The sequence below is a fragment of the Larus michahellis genome (assembly GCF_964199755.1).
Source record: "Larus michahellis chromosome W unlocalized genomic scaffold, bLarMic1.1 SUPER_W_unloc_1, whole genome shotgun sequence".
Taxonomy (NCBI): domain Eukaryota; kingdom Metazoa; phylum Chordata; class Aves; order Charadriiformes; family Laridae; genus Larus; species Larus michahellis.
In genome coordinates this window covers 2,238,143-2,252,289 of record NW_027435888.1, presented here as the reverse complement: position 1 = coordinate 2,252,289, position 14,147 = coordinate 2,238,143, and the positions used below count along the sequence as shown (strand labels likewise).

The 14,147-nt window shown below is 55.3% G+C and overlaps 1 protein-coding gene across 1 annotated transcript; it reads right to left on the bottom strand.

The window, feature by feature from the left end:
* Positions 1-520: 520 nt before the first annotated feature.
* LOC141736713 (olfactory receptor 14A16-like) lies at positions 521-1,498 on the bottom strand. The gene has a single exon (XM_074571270.1). It carries the CDS (start codon positions 1,496-1,498, stop codon positions 521-523), a length of 978 nt encoding a protein of 325 aa, XP_074427371.1.
* Positions 1,499-14,147: the final 12,649 nt, after the last annotated feature.

Genomic DNA, 14,147 nt, shown 5'->3' with positions numbered 1-14,147 from the left:
GTCTGCACTGGCCCAACAGCAGAGCCTGGCCCAGGGTGCTGCAGAGCTCTGGGCACTCACTCCACAGCCACAGCCCCTCTGAAGGGCACCGCAGCTGCTGGGGGGCAGAGGAGGGTCAGCCCCAGAGATGGGGGGCATTTGGGCACAAGGCAAAGGCAGTCAGTGGGCCCCTGTGTCCTCCTCCCCAGGATGTTCTGAGGGGTCTGCAGCCCCTCTGTGCCATCCCCTCTCCCCAGCCCAGTACAAGAGCCCTGGCCCTGGGGACCCTCAGGCAGCTCCTGCCGCCCCAGTGACAGAGTGGCACTGGGACAGCCTGCCCCAGGCTGCTGCAGCCAGAAAGGTCTTCTCATTTTCCGTTTATTCAGCCCTGCTGCTGATGGGTCTCAGAAAAAGAAGTGTTAGCCGGTTCATGTATTTTATTTAAACACACAGAGAGACTGAGTCTTTATTTACACAAATGTTTTGCATCACAGACGAGAGGTGAAAAGTTAAGGAGGAGGGGAGGAATAGTGAATGCTTGTCACAAAGATACAGGGAATCCTTTGCAGAGGAAGGGACACAGTCTATGGCTGATGAAAAAATGTCCAATCAGTTTCCTCAGGGCATCCTTGAGCTCCTGGTTCCTCATGCTGTAGATGAGGGGGTTCACTGCTGGAGGCACCACCGAGTACAGAATTGACAGCACTAGGTCTAGAACGGGTGAGGTGATGGAGGGGTTCTTCAAGTAGGAAAAAAATGAAGTACTGATAAACAGTGAGACTACGGCCAGGTGAGGGAGGCACGTGGAAAAGGCTTTGTGCCGTCCCTGCTGTGAGGGCATCCTCAGCACAGCCCTGAAGATCTGCACATAGGACACCACAATGAAAATAAAACACGTAAAGAATAAACAGGCACCAAACACAATAAGCCCAACTTCCCTGAGGTATTTTGAGTCTGAGCAGGAGAGCTTGAGGATCTGGGGGATTTCACAGAAGAACTGGTCTAGGCCATTCCCTTGACACAGAGATATTGAAAATGTATTGGCAGTGTGTAGCAGAGCATAGAGAAAGCCACTGCCCCAGGCAGCTGCTGCCATGTGGACACAAGCTCTGCTGCCCAGGAGGGACCCATAGTGCAGGGGTTTGCAGATGGCAACATACCGGTCGTAGGCCATGACTGTCAGAAGATAAAACTCTGCTGAGATCAAGAAGGCAAAGAAAAAGACCTGGGCAGCACATCCCGAGAAGGAGATGGCCCTGGTGTCCCAGAGGGAATTGGCCATGGCTTTGGGCAGAGTGGTGGAGATGCAGCCCAGGTCGAGGAGGGAGAGGCTGAGGAGGAAGAAGTACATGGGGGTGTGGAGGCGGTGGTCACAGGCTACGGCAGTGATGATGAGGCCATTGCTCAGGAGGGCAGCCAGGTAGATGCCCAGGAAGAGGCAGAAGTGCAAGAGCTGCAGCTCCCGCGTGTCTGTGAATGCCAGGAGGAGGAAGTGGGTGATGGAGCTGCCGTTGGACATCGCATCCCTTTGTTCCCGAGGTACTGCCAAAGGAGGAAAGCACACTCACAAGTCAGGACAGCCCTGAGCAAATCTCTTCCCATTGCCTGCCCTTCCAAACCCAAGCCCCGGAAACACACTTTGCCTGTGTCCTTTTTTGCGGGAGCTTTCTGCATTGCCCTTGTTGGAGCTCTCATTGTTGCTGGCCAAGTGTGCCGTGAGGAGCAGAGCTCTGCTTGTGGGCTCCCAAGGAGTCATCCCTGCTCCACAGCAGCGGGGATTGTGGAAAGGGGTTACAGCTTCTGCCATTCACTAGTTACCTCATCTGTGATCCACTTGTAACGCAGAGGAGCTGCTCAGCATATTCCTGCAGGAAAACCTCAAGGAAACTCCTGGTTGTCCTCAAACTGCAGTGACATGAGCAGAGCCAGCTCACTCCTCAGCCTTGTCGGGGGGGAAAGACCACGCAGCTCTTGACTCACTGCCCCCTGACCCCCTGCAGAGGCATAGGGAGAAGAGGGAGAAAAAGGAATAAAAATCTCATGGGTTGAGATACAGACAGTTTGATAGACCAGTAACGGGAAACAAACTAACAATCATTGTAAAAGAATATAGGAAACCAGGAGTGATGCAGTACAATTGCTTACCACCCGATGCCCATCCCGAGCAGCAAACACAGATTCCTGCCGCCCGGCCAACCCCCATTTCTACACTAAGCAGGACCAGCCCAAGGCATTTTATTGACCTCTCTGGTGGTTTTGGTGCTGAGTTCATGAAGCTCAGACCCAGGGGAAGCTGATGAAACCTCTCCAGAAGTCAACGTCAGATGCAAACTCCAAAGTTTCTTGGAGCGTTAATGGGTCCCACTGAGGGCCATTACTGCCAAAGGCTCCTGGGGACTCGTTCGAGGGAAAACTGGAGGCAGTGAGGGCAGGCAGGCAAAGGCAATGGAGAGGTGTCTCTGATGCTGGCTAATGCTGAATGTGTGGGAGGAAGGCAAAGGGCCAAGCCCTGGCCTCCAGCCCCTGGGAAGGGAGGTCCTGCCCCACAAGCACAGCTCAGGGCTCTTGCTGGGGCATTGTGATGGGAGGACGTGCAATGCCAAGGGCAGAAAGACAGAATGACGGCTCCCGGGTGGGGAAGAGGAGGCGCTAAGGCCCTAGTGCTGTAAGGATAAGGTGTCTTCTGGTAGCCTTGGTGGCACAGACAACAGCCACAGCCAAGAGGAGAAAGACATAAGCACTGTTGGGGGCTTTCAGCCTTGCCAGCTCCCTTGATCGTCTCCACCCCTGGCTGTGCTATGGTGTCCCACATCTGTTCCTCTTCCCCTGCAGGCTGCAGACATCCCCCCTGCTTCCCCGTCTTGCTCTCCCCTCAGCATCTCACTGCCTTTACTCATCTCTCTCCATCGTCCTTGGCTGTTCCTGAAACACAACGCCTTGGGCTGATCCCGACTCCCTCTGGGTGATCTGTTGCAGCACAGCACTGCCCTTGCAGTGGCATTTCTTTCTCCTGGTGTCCAGTCTATTTCTTTTTCCTGCTGTTTCCCACCAGAGAAAAGCTCCATTGTCTCTGAAACAACCCTCCAGCCAGGTTCAGGCCATTCCAATAGTGCCCAGAGCCTCCCTGCCACTGGGCCAGAGAAGCCCAGGTCCCTCAGCCTCCCCACCAAGCACACGTGCACTGAGCCCTAAAGGCCATCTTGGCAGACCTCCTCTGGACACTCTCCAGGTCCTCTCCACTTCTCCAAAATGGGGAGCCGCACACTGGGACACAGCTGTGTGCGTTGGGCCACAGCAGTGCTGAGTCAAAGGGGAAGGTGACTCAAGTTGCCTGGGGGGCACACGCTCCTCCTCCTGCAGCCCCGTAGGCAGCCGGCCTTGTTCATAGTGAGCGTGCACCACTGGCTCATGAGGCGTCCCTCAGGGTGCCCAGCCCCATCTCCGCAGGGTCACTGCTCAGCACATCAGGTCCCAGCCTGTCCTGCTGCCTTGGGGTTATTCTTCCCCGGGATGCAGGACTGGACACTTCTCCTTGAAAGACTTCAAGAAATTTCTGTTGGCCAAATCCCAGCGTTCCTCCAGCTGCCCCTGGACTCAAGCTCCCTTTGGTCAGCTGTTAATGTTTGTGTGCAGATGGTCACCCTGATGCTTGCTCCCCAGGGCTCGGTATTGGGGCCAGTTCACTTTAAGATCTTTATCAATGATCTGGACGAGGGGATCGAGTGCACCCTCAGTAAGTTTGCAGATGACACCAAGTTGGGTGGGAGTGTCGACCTGCTTGAGGGTAGAAAGGCATTGTAGAGGGATCTGGTGAGTCTGGATCGATGGTCCAAGGCCAGTGGTATGAGGTTCAACAAGGCTAAGTGCTGGGTCCTGCACTTGGGTCACACCAACCCCATGCAGCGTTACAAGCCTGGGGAGGAGTGGCTGGAGAGCTGCCCTGCAGGAAAGGACCTGGGGGTGTTGGTCGACTGCCGGCTGAATATGAGCCAGCAGTGTGCCCAGGTGGCCAAGGAGGCCAACAGCATCCTGGCCTGTATCAGGAACAGTGTGGTGAGCAGGAGTAGGGAAGTGATCGTCCCCCTGTACTCGGCACGGGTGAGGCCACACCTGGTGTACTGTGTCCAGTTTTGGGCCCCTCACCACAAAAAAGACATTGAGGTGCTGGAGCAGGTCCAGAGAAGGGCAAGGGAGCTGGTGAGGGATCTGGAGAATAAACATTATATGGAGCAGTTAAGACAGCTGGGATTGTTTAGCCTGGAGAAAAGGAGGCTGAGGGGAGACCTTCTCACTCTACAACTCCCAGAAAGGAGGTTGTAGAGAGGTAGGGATCGGTCTCTTCTCCCAAGGAAGAGGGAACTGGACAAGAGGAAACGGCCTCAAGTTGTGCGAGGGGAGGTTTAGGCAGGATATTAGGAAAACTTTTTACACTGAGGGGGTTATTAAGCATTGGAACAGGCTGCCCAGGGAAGTGGTTGTGGCACCATCCCTGGAGGTATTTAAAAGACGGACAGACGTAGTGCTTAGAGCTATGGTTTAGTGATGGCTTTTGTCAGAGTTAGGTTGATGATTGGACTAGGTGATCTGAAAGGTCCCTTCCAACCAAGCAATTTGATGTTCCTCTTTTCCTTTCATGCCCTTTTCCGCTCTTTTTCCACTCTCAAGTTCTTCTCTTGGATCATCCTCATCCCCTCCCATACAAAGAGCCAACTCTTTTTCACCGTTTCCTTGTTGGCCCTTCCCTTGGTGTTTCTGAGATGGTGACAGTGGCACTTTCCACCTTCCTCATGACGTCCATGACACTAGTAACCCCTTTTCTGACCTCTGCTGTCCTACAGCTACTCATTTGTCTTGTTAGAGGAACCACGACTCAGCATGAGCCATCTGCACATACAATTTAAATGCTGACGTGCTGGAGCTTCAGTGCACAGGGACCTTGAGACACCTGGGGATGTCGCCAACACAAACCTCAGTTTTTTCTAGGAGAAGGGGCAAAGTGGGAGAGGACGAGGTGAGGAGTGAGTCTGAGGAGAGGGGCCTGGGCATTTTGAGGGATGCCATACGAGCCTCTGGTAAAGGCTCAGCACCATTAAGGCCGGCTGCATATGGGGTGGTGTTAGAAGGGCTGTGGCCACCCAGACAAGGGCAGTTATTGTCCCCCTGAACTCAGCACTGGTGTGGCCACATCTGCCCTCATAGTATCCCAGAATGGTTTTGGTTTGAAGGGACTTTTAAAGATCATCTAGTCCAATTCCTGTTTTTTAGGGACATCTGCGATCAGGATGCTCAAAGCCCCACCATACCTGACCCTGAACACCTCCAATGATGGGGAATCCACAACTTCTCTGGGCAACCTTTTCCAGTGTCTCACCACACTCATTGTGAAAAATCCTCCCTATGTCCAGTCTAAATCTACCCTCCTTCAGTGTAAAGCCATTGCCCCTTGTCCTGTCATTACTGGCCCTGGTAAAATCTCTCTCTCTCTCTCTCTATAAGCCTCCCTCATAGAGTAAAAGGCCGTAAGAATGTCTCCTTGGTGCTTTTTTGTTTCCACGTTGAACAACATCAACTCTCTCAGTTTCTCTTCCTAGGAGAGGTCTTCCAGCCTTCCAATGATTTTTGGTGATCCTTCCCTTGACCCACTCTAGCAGTTCCAAGTTTTCTTGTGCTGGGTCCCCTAGAACTGGACGCAGTATTCCAGATGAAGTCATATGAGATTGGAGTAGAGACAAGGAATCCCCTCCCTCCACCTGCTGGCCATGCTTCTGTAGATGCAGCCCAGGCTATGATTGGCTTTCTGGGCTGCTGTCCTGGTTCCGGCAGGGATAGGGTTAATTCTCTCCAGGACACAGACTGTTCTAACAGATAGAGCCCAGAGCCATGGATGAAATGAACTCAAGGGACACTTTGGAGGGATGGCCCATAGACTAAGGGCACTATATCTTCATGAATATATACGTATATATATACATGACAGGGGAAAGTGGTGGCAATTCATTGGAACCTGGAAGATGTGGGCATGGCATAGATGGTCTGGAATAAGGGGTGGATAATGTCCTGGTTGCGGCGGGGACAGGGTTACTTCTCCCCAGGACACAGGTATTCCATGCCATGTGAGCCATGCCCACCCTGAGCTGCCGGGGAGGGGGCAGGACATCTCCCCTTGGAGCGGGCTGGGGCGTCCCGGGTCCAGTCGGGGAGCGGCGGGGAGCGGCGGTTCCGTAATCGTGTTTGTACATTCCTCTGTCCGTGTGATTGTTGTTGTTTTCTTGTTCCCTTTGCTGTTCTGTGAAACTGCCTTTGTCTCAACCCAAGAGTCTTGCCTTTTCTCTTCCGATTCTTCCCGTATTGGGAAGGCCCGAGCGAGCGGCACGTGGTTCCTTGTTGTCGTCTGAGTCTAAACCACATCATGGGAGCACTGGGACCATACTGGGAGCACTGGGAGTAATCAGAGTGTGATATTGGGAGCACTGGGAGGAGTGAGGGAGTCATACTGGAAGCACTGGGACAGCACTGGGAACACTGGGGGGAGTCAGGAAGTCATACTGGGAGCACTGGGAGCACTAAGGGGAGTCAGGGGTTCATACTGGGAGCACTGGGAAAGCACTGGGAGCACTTGGGGGAGTGAGAGGGTCATACTGGGAGCACTGGGAAAGCACTGGGAACACTGGGCAGAGTCAGCGAGTCATACTGGGAGCACTGGGACAGCACTGGGAACACTGGGGGGAGCCAGGGAGTCATACTGGGAGCACTGGGAGCACCCTGGGAGCACTGGGGGGAGTAATGGGGGTCATACTGGGAGCACTGGGACCGCAATGGGAACACTGGAGGGAGCCAGGGAATGATACTGGGAGCACTGGGACCTTACTTGGAGCACTGGGGGGAGTAGTGGGGGTCATACTGGGAGCACTGGGAGCACCGTGGGAGCACTGGGGGGAGTGAGGGGGTTGTACTGGGAGCACTGGGATAACACTGGGAGCACTGGGGGGAGTAAGGGGGTCGACCTGGGAGCACTGGGGGGAGTGAGATAGTCATACTGGGAGCACTGGGGGGAGTCAACGACTCATACTGGGAGTGCGGGGACCGCACTGGGAGTACTGGGGGGAGTCAGGGAGTCATACTGGGAGAACTGGACCGCACTGGGAGCACTGGGACAGCACTGGGAGCACTGGGGAGAGTCAGGGGGTGATACTGGGAGGACTGGGAGCACTGGGGGGAGTCAGGAGGTCATACTGGGAGGACTGGCTCAGCTCTGGGGGCACTGGAGGAGTCAGGGCATCGAACTGGCAGGACTGGGAGCACCCTGGGATCACTGGGGGGAGTCAGCGAGTCAGACTGGGAGCACTGGGACCGCACTGGTGCCACTGGGTGGAGTCAGGGAGTCATACTGGGAGCACTGGAACCACACTGGGAACACTGGGGGGATCCCCGGGGGTCATACTGGGAGCACTGGGAAAGCACTGGAAGCACTGGGGGGAGTCAGGAAGTCATACTGGGAGCACTGGGACCGAACTGGGAGCTCTGGAGGGAACCAGGGAGTCATGCTGGGAGCACTGGGACTGCACTGGGAGCACTGGGGGGAGTAGTGGGGGTCATACTGGGAGCACTGGGAGCACCCTGGGAACACTGGGGGGAGTGAGGGAGTCTTAGTGGGAGTGCTGGGAGCGCACTGGGAGCACTGGAGGAGTCAGGGAGTCATACTGGGAGCGCTGGGACGGCACTGGGAGCACTGCGGGGAGTCAGGGAGTCATACTGGGAGCACTGGGACCAAACTGGGAGCACTGGGGGGAGTGAGGGAGTCATACTGGGAGCACTGGGACCGCACTGGGAGCACTGGGAAGAGTGAGGAAGTCATACTGGGAGCACTGGGACTGCACTGGGAACACTGCAGGGAGTCAGGGGGTCGTACTGGGAGCACTGTGACCGTAACTGGGAGCACTGGGGAACTAGGAAGTCATACTGGCAGCACTGGGATCGCTCTATGCTGGTCCATACTGGGATCACTGGCCCGTACTGGGATCACTGGTCCGCACTGGCCGTACTCCATCTCCCATCATCCCCTGCGCCGGAAGTGGGCGCGGTTTCCGGCCGCGGTGGGCGTTGCCCTGTGACGCGCGGCAGCATGGCGGAGCTGGGGTCGCCGCGGGAGGTCGCGCAGGTCGGTTGGCCCGGGGACACCCTGGGGACACCCTGGGGGGGGGACGGGACACCGCTGAGACTCTCCCGGGACCCCCCCGGCCCCCACCCGCCCGTGGGCGGCCCCCGCTACCGGGTCGCGCTCATCGCTCGGTCCCCCCCCGCCATGTCCGCGTGATCCCGCACCCGCTTCCGGGTCCCGCCACGGTTCTGGGTCTCCCCCCCATCCGAGGGTGCCCCCCCACTTTCTGGCTGCGCCCCCCCGAATATCTGGGTGCCTCCCCGTATCTCTGTGTGCCCCCCCCAGTCTCTGGGTACCCCCTCCCCATCTCTGGCGTCCCCCTCCAGTTTCTGGGTGCCCCCCCATGGGTTACAGCCCCCCCAGTCTCTGGGCGACTCCTCCCCATGGGGCCCCCCCAGTCTCTGGGTGCCCTTCCCACCTCTGCTCCCCCCCTCCATGGGTGGTGCTCCCTCCCCCCCCAGTCTCTTGGTGCCCCCATGAGTGACACTCCCCACACCTCTGGCTCCCCACCCCATGGGGACACACACTGCCTAATCTGGGTCCCCCCCTCGTATCTGGGTGTCGCCCAAGGGTGACACCCCCCCATACTCTGGGCACCCCCCCTCCCCACCTCTGGGTGCCCTCCCCAACCCATGGGTGGTGTCCTCCGCAATGTCCGGGTGCCCCCCCTTGCCCAGGTGTTCTCTCTCATCTGGGTTTCACCACCACCACCCTCCCCCCCGGGTGCCGCCACCCCTGGGTTCAGCCCCCCCACGCCCCCCCAGGAGGAGCTGCCGCCCCACGCCCTCCCCCGTCTCTGTCCTTCCTGGTGCCCGAACCCGAGGACCTGGAGGACCGTGACACCCGCCACAAGGTGGGTGTGGGCACAGGGGGGTGCAGGCAAGAGAGGGTCCAGGCAGGCGGGCGGCGGGCAGGAGGGGGTGCAGGCAGATGGTGGGGGCAGGCAGGACCTCCCCCGACCTCCAGCTGTGGCAGGAGAAGCTGCAGCAGGAGCTGGAGTTCCTGGAGGCGCACGTCAAGGAGGAGCAGAAGAACCTGAAGAAGGAGCTCCCGTCCCTCCTGCCGCCACCCCTGTGTGCGCAGGGGTTACAGTGACCGTGACCTCGCACCCTGCTGCTGCTGCTGCTGCGTGCTCAGGAGTCCCGCTGTCACCCGTGTGTGTGTGCCGTGTCCGGGCTTCTGCTGACGATGGTTCTTCCAAAAGCCCATATTGGAGTGGGGTCCAAATACTATTTTGGTGGCATCATCTACTCAGGCACCCGTGACACCCCCCATGTTCCTGCTCCTGCCCTACCAGGTACGCGGGCAGCAGTGACTTCACCAGCTCCTACACAACCCATGGGCCTCTTCCTGGCCTGTCAGCTGAGCGGTCACAGGTGACCTTGCAAACACCTACACAAGATGGGGCCTTAGTCCTGGCCTACCAGCTTCTCAGGCACCTGGGACCTCAAAATACCCAACACAAGACATGTTCTTCCTGGGCTCCTCAGGCACCAGTGACATCGCAGAGACATCCACAAGCCAGGTGACAGCTCCTGGCCTCTCGTCTGCGCAGGTACCAGTGACCTCCAGGCACCTACACAATCCCTAGGCCTGTTCCTGGCCCACTGGCTACTCAGGCGTGAGTGACCTCATAAGCACAGACACAGGGCGTGGGCCTGCTCCTGGCCTGTCAGGTGTCCAGACATGAAAGATCTCACCAAACCTACACGAGCCATGGGTCAGCTCATGGCCTGTCAGCTGAGCAGGACCTCACAAGTCCTTGATTTCCATTTTTATGAACTCATTCGTGTTACTCATCCCGTTTGTGTCCCAGAGCTCAAAATCCACCTTTTTGAGTGCAAATTGAAGGTAAGTGTCCATTTAGTTTTAGGACCATCCCTACCCCACCCTAGAGGAGACCCCCCTCAGACCCATAGGGCCGCCCCATAGAGCTGCCCCAGCCCCACAGGGCCCTGCACCGTGATGGTGACCAGGATGGGTTTGGGGTTTGGGTGCAGGTTGGGGTCCAGGGAGAAGACGCAGAACTGCACTGGGGAGGTACGGGATTGTAGGAATGTGTCTGAGAGAAAATGGCCATGTGAGCCAGCCTCCCTGCTGTGAGAGAGTAGATTAAGGGCAAAACAGGTGGTAGAAGATGGAATTAGTACATGGGAAAAACGGGACTGAGAAGGCAGAAAACATGTTGTGCAAATGACTAAGCAATTTACGACGCGAATTCTTGTAACCAATCTGATGTGTGAATGAACTGCATGCACAGCGCGTGGACAGTGTAACGAGCTAATCAGAAATAAGCGAGTGGCGTGTACAGCTACAACGCAGGGCATAAAAGATGATGATCTGTGCTTAATAAACGGCTTCTGTTGATTCACATTGGATCGTCTGGAGTCCAGTTATTTCTCCTCAGATGGTGACCCCGACGTGATCCCGATCGGTGCATGGCTTGAGCAACGGAACGCGAGGGGCGGAAGACCCAGAAGGAGATCCACCGTCTGGAGGATGGCTCAGCTGGACTGAGACCGGGCGGATTGGGCGGCAATGCGGAATAAACAGACAACGTGGCCACGGACACCCAGAGAGAGGTGAGCAGCCGGGGCAGGAGATGGGGCAACAAGTAACAAAAGAAGAAGGGGCTGTATTAAGACTTCTCCTGCATATCCTCTCTAAGAGAGGGGTGAAATACGATGAGCGTATGCTCCGAAGGTTGTTAATATGGTGCAGAGAGAACGGATTTGCACCAGAGCCCCAGACAGCTTTTAAACCAGAAATATGGGAGGCTGTTGGGAAAAAACTGTGGGAAGTGATAAGTAAAGGAGACAAAGAGGCATCACCGTTGGCGACGACATGGTGGTTGGTGTTATCGACCTTAGAAGATATGAAGGTGTCGTGGTTTAGCCTCAGACGGCAACAAAGAACCACGTGCCGCTCGCTCGCGCCTTCCTAATACAGGAAGAATCGTAAGAAAAGGCAAGACTCTTGGGTTGAGACAAAGGCAGTTTAACAGAACAGCAAAGGGAACAGGCAAACAACAACAACAGCACGGATAGGGGAATATGCAAACACGATTACGGAACCGCCGCTCCCCGGCCAGCGAGCGGCCGGACCCGGGACGCCCCAGCCCGCTTTTAAGCAGCAACTTGCTGCGCCCTCCCTCCACAGCTCAGGGTGGGCGTGGCTCACATGGCATGGAATACCAGGAAAAATTAACCCTATCCCCACCGGAACCAGGACATTATCCACCCCTTATTCCATACCATCTATGCCATGCCCAGCAGGTTCCAATGAATTGCCACCACTTTCCCCTGTTATATATATATATATATGTACACACATATAATGCCCTTAGTTTATGGGCCATCCCTCCAAAGTGTCCGTTGAGTTCTTTTAATCCACGGCTTTGGGCTCCATCTGTTAGAACAGTCTCTCAGGGCAGGTGAGATGCTGGGTGGTGCTGGTCTGTTGCATGCTGTATTTTTCGGAGCTTGTGACTGGTGCACCTGGTGTGGCTCATGCATGCAGTCCGTGGGCTGATGTAGATCTTGAGGAAACTGCTGGGCGCCAGCTGCTGAGGTCAGTTCTTATCCCATCATCCCTGTGCCTTACTTGTAGTACAACTGATAGCAATTATAGCAATGAGGACATACAGTGACAGTGTTACTTAGCAATTAACAGCACACAATCTGATTCATTGGCTATTCTCACCCAAAATCAGATCCCCATGAGGTACACATCGGACTTCCCCATCCTGCCGCATCACCCACCAAGTGCACCCAGGTCCTTGGGCAAAAGCAATCCCACGGATGGGTTTGCCTTTGCCTGAGGCAGGACTAACCCAGACTGTCTTCCCTGGCATATTCTTCATGTGCACTACGGGGACTTTATCCCCTTCTACAGTACGTGGAAGTTTTGATTGGGCAGGGCCAGCCCAATTGTTAGATCCCCTGGTGTTAACTAGCCAGGTAGCTTTTGCTAAATGTGTATCCCAGTGTTTGAAAGTCCCACCACCCATTGCCCTCAGTGTAGTTTTTAACAGTCCATTGTATCGTTCTATCTTCCCAGAGGCTGGTGCGTGATAGGGGATGTGATGTACCCACTCAATGCCATGCTCTTTGGCCCAGGTGTCTATGAGGCTGTTTCGGAAATGAGTCCCGTTGTCCGACTCAATTCTCTCTGGGGTACCATGTCGCCACAGGACTTGTTTTTCAAGGCCCAGGATAGTGTTCCGGGCAGTGGCATGGGGCACAGGGTATGTTTCCAGCCATCCAGTGGTTGCTTCCACCATTGTGAGCACATAGCGCTTGCCTTGACGGGTTTGTGGCAGTGTGATATAATCAATCTGCCAGGCCTCCCCATATTTGTATTTCAGCCATCGCCCTCCATACCAAAGAGGCTTCAAACGCTTGGCTTGTTTGATCGCAGCGCATGTCTCACATTCATGGATGACCTGTGCAATAGTGTCCATGGTCAAGTCCACCCCTCGGTCACGAGCCCATCTATATGTCGCATTTCTCCCTTGATGGCCTGAGGAGTCATGGGCCCACCGAGTTATGAATAGTTCACCCTTATGTTGCCAGTCCAGATCCAGCTGAACCACTTCAATCCTAGCGGCCCGATCCACCTGCTGGTTGTTCTGATGTTCCTCCGTGGCCTGATTCTTCGGTACATGGGCATCTACATGGCGTACTTTCACAACCAGATTCTCTATCCGGGCAGCAATATCTTGCCATAGGTCAGCAGCCCAGATGGGTTTGCCTCTGCGCTGCCAGTTGCCCTGCTTCCACTGCTGTAACCACCCCCACAGAGCATTTGCCACCATCCATGAGTCAGTGTAGAGATAAAGTACTGGCCATTTTTCTCGCTCAGCAATGTCCAAAGCCAGCTGAATAGCCTTCACCTCTGCAAACTGGCTCGATTCACCCTGTCCCTCACTGGCTTCTGCAACCCGTCGTGTAGGACTCCACACAGCAGCCTTCCACTTTCCATGCTTTCCCACAATACGGCAGGACCCATCAGTGAACAGGGCATCTTTCTTCTCATTTTCTGGCAGTTTATTATATGGTGGGGCCTCTTCTGCACGCGTCACCTCCTCCTCTGGTGACATTCCAAAATCCTTGCCTTCTGGCCAGTCCATGATCACTTCCAGAATTCCTGGGCGACTGGGGTTTCCCATTCGAGTTCGCTGCATGATCAGTGCAATCCACTTACTCCATGTAGCATCGGTTGCATGATGTGTGGTGGGGACCCTTTCTTTGAACATCCAGCCCAGCACCGGCAGTCGAGGTGCTAAGAGGAGCTGTGCTTTCGTACCAACTACTTCCGAAGCAGCTCGAACCCCTTCATATGCTGCCAATATCTCTTTTTCTGTTGGAGTGTAGCGGGCTTCGGATCCTCTGTATCCCCGACTCCAAAACCCTAGGGGTCGACCTCGAGTCTCCCCTGGTGCTTTCTGCCAGAGGCTCCAGGTAGGGCCGTTCTCCCCGGCTGCGGTGTAGAGCACATTTTTAACATCTTGTCCTGCCCGGACTGGCCCCAGGGCCACTGCATGGACTATTTCCTGTTTGATTTGTTCAAAAGCTTGTCGTTGCTCAGGACCCCATTTAAAATCATTCTTCTTCCGGGTTACTTGATACAGAGGGCTTGCAATTTGACTGTAATCTGGGATATGCATTCTCCAAAAACCCACAATACCTAAGAAAGCCTGTGTTTCCTTTTTACTAGTTGGTGGAGACATAGCTGCTATTTTGTTGATCACATCCATTGGAATCTGACGGCGTCCATCTTGCCATTTTATTCCTAAAAACTGGATCTCCTGCGCAGGTCCCTTGACCTTACTTCGCTTTATAGCAAAACCAGCGTTCAGAAGGATTTGGACTATTTTACTCCCTTTCTCAAAAACTTCTTCTGCTGTGTTTCCCCATACAATGATGTCATCAATGTACTGCAGATGTTCTGGAGCTTCACCCTGTTCCAGTGCAGTCTGGATCAGTCCATGGCAAATGGTGGGGCTGTG

Coding starts and splice junctions, on each gene's coding strand:
- LOC141736713 (XM_074571270.1), bottom strand. CDS start 1,498: ATGTCCAACGGCAGCTCCATCACCCACTTCCTCCTCCTGGCATTCACA.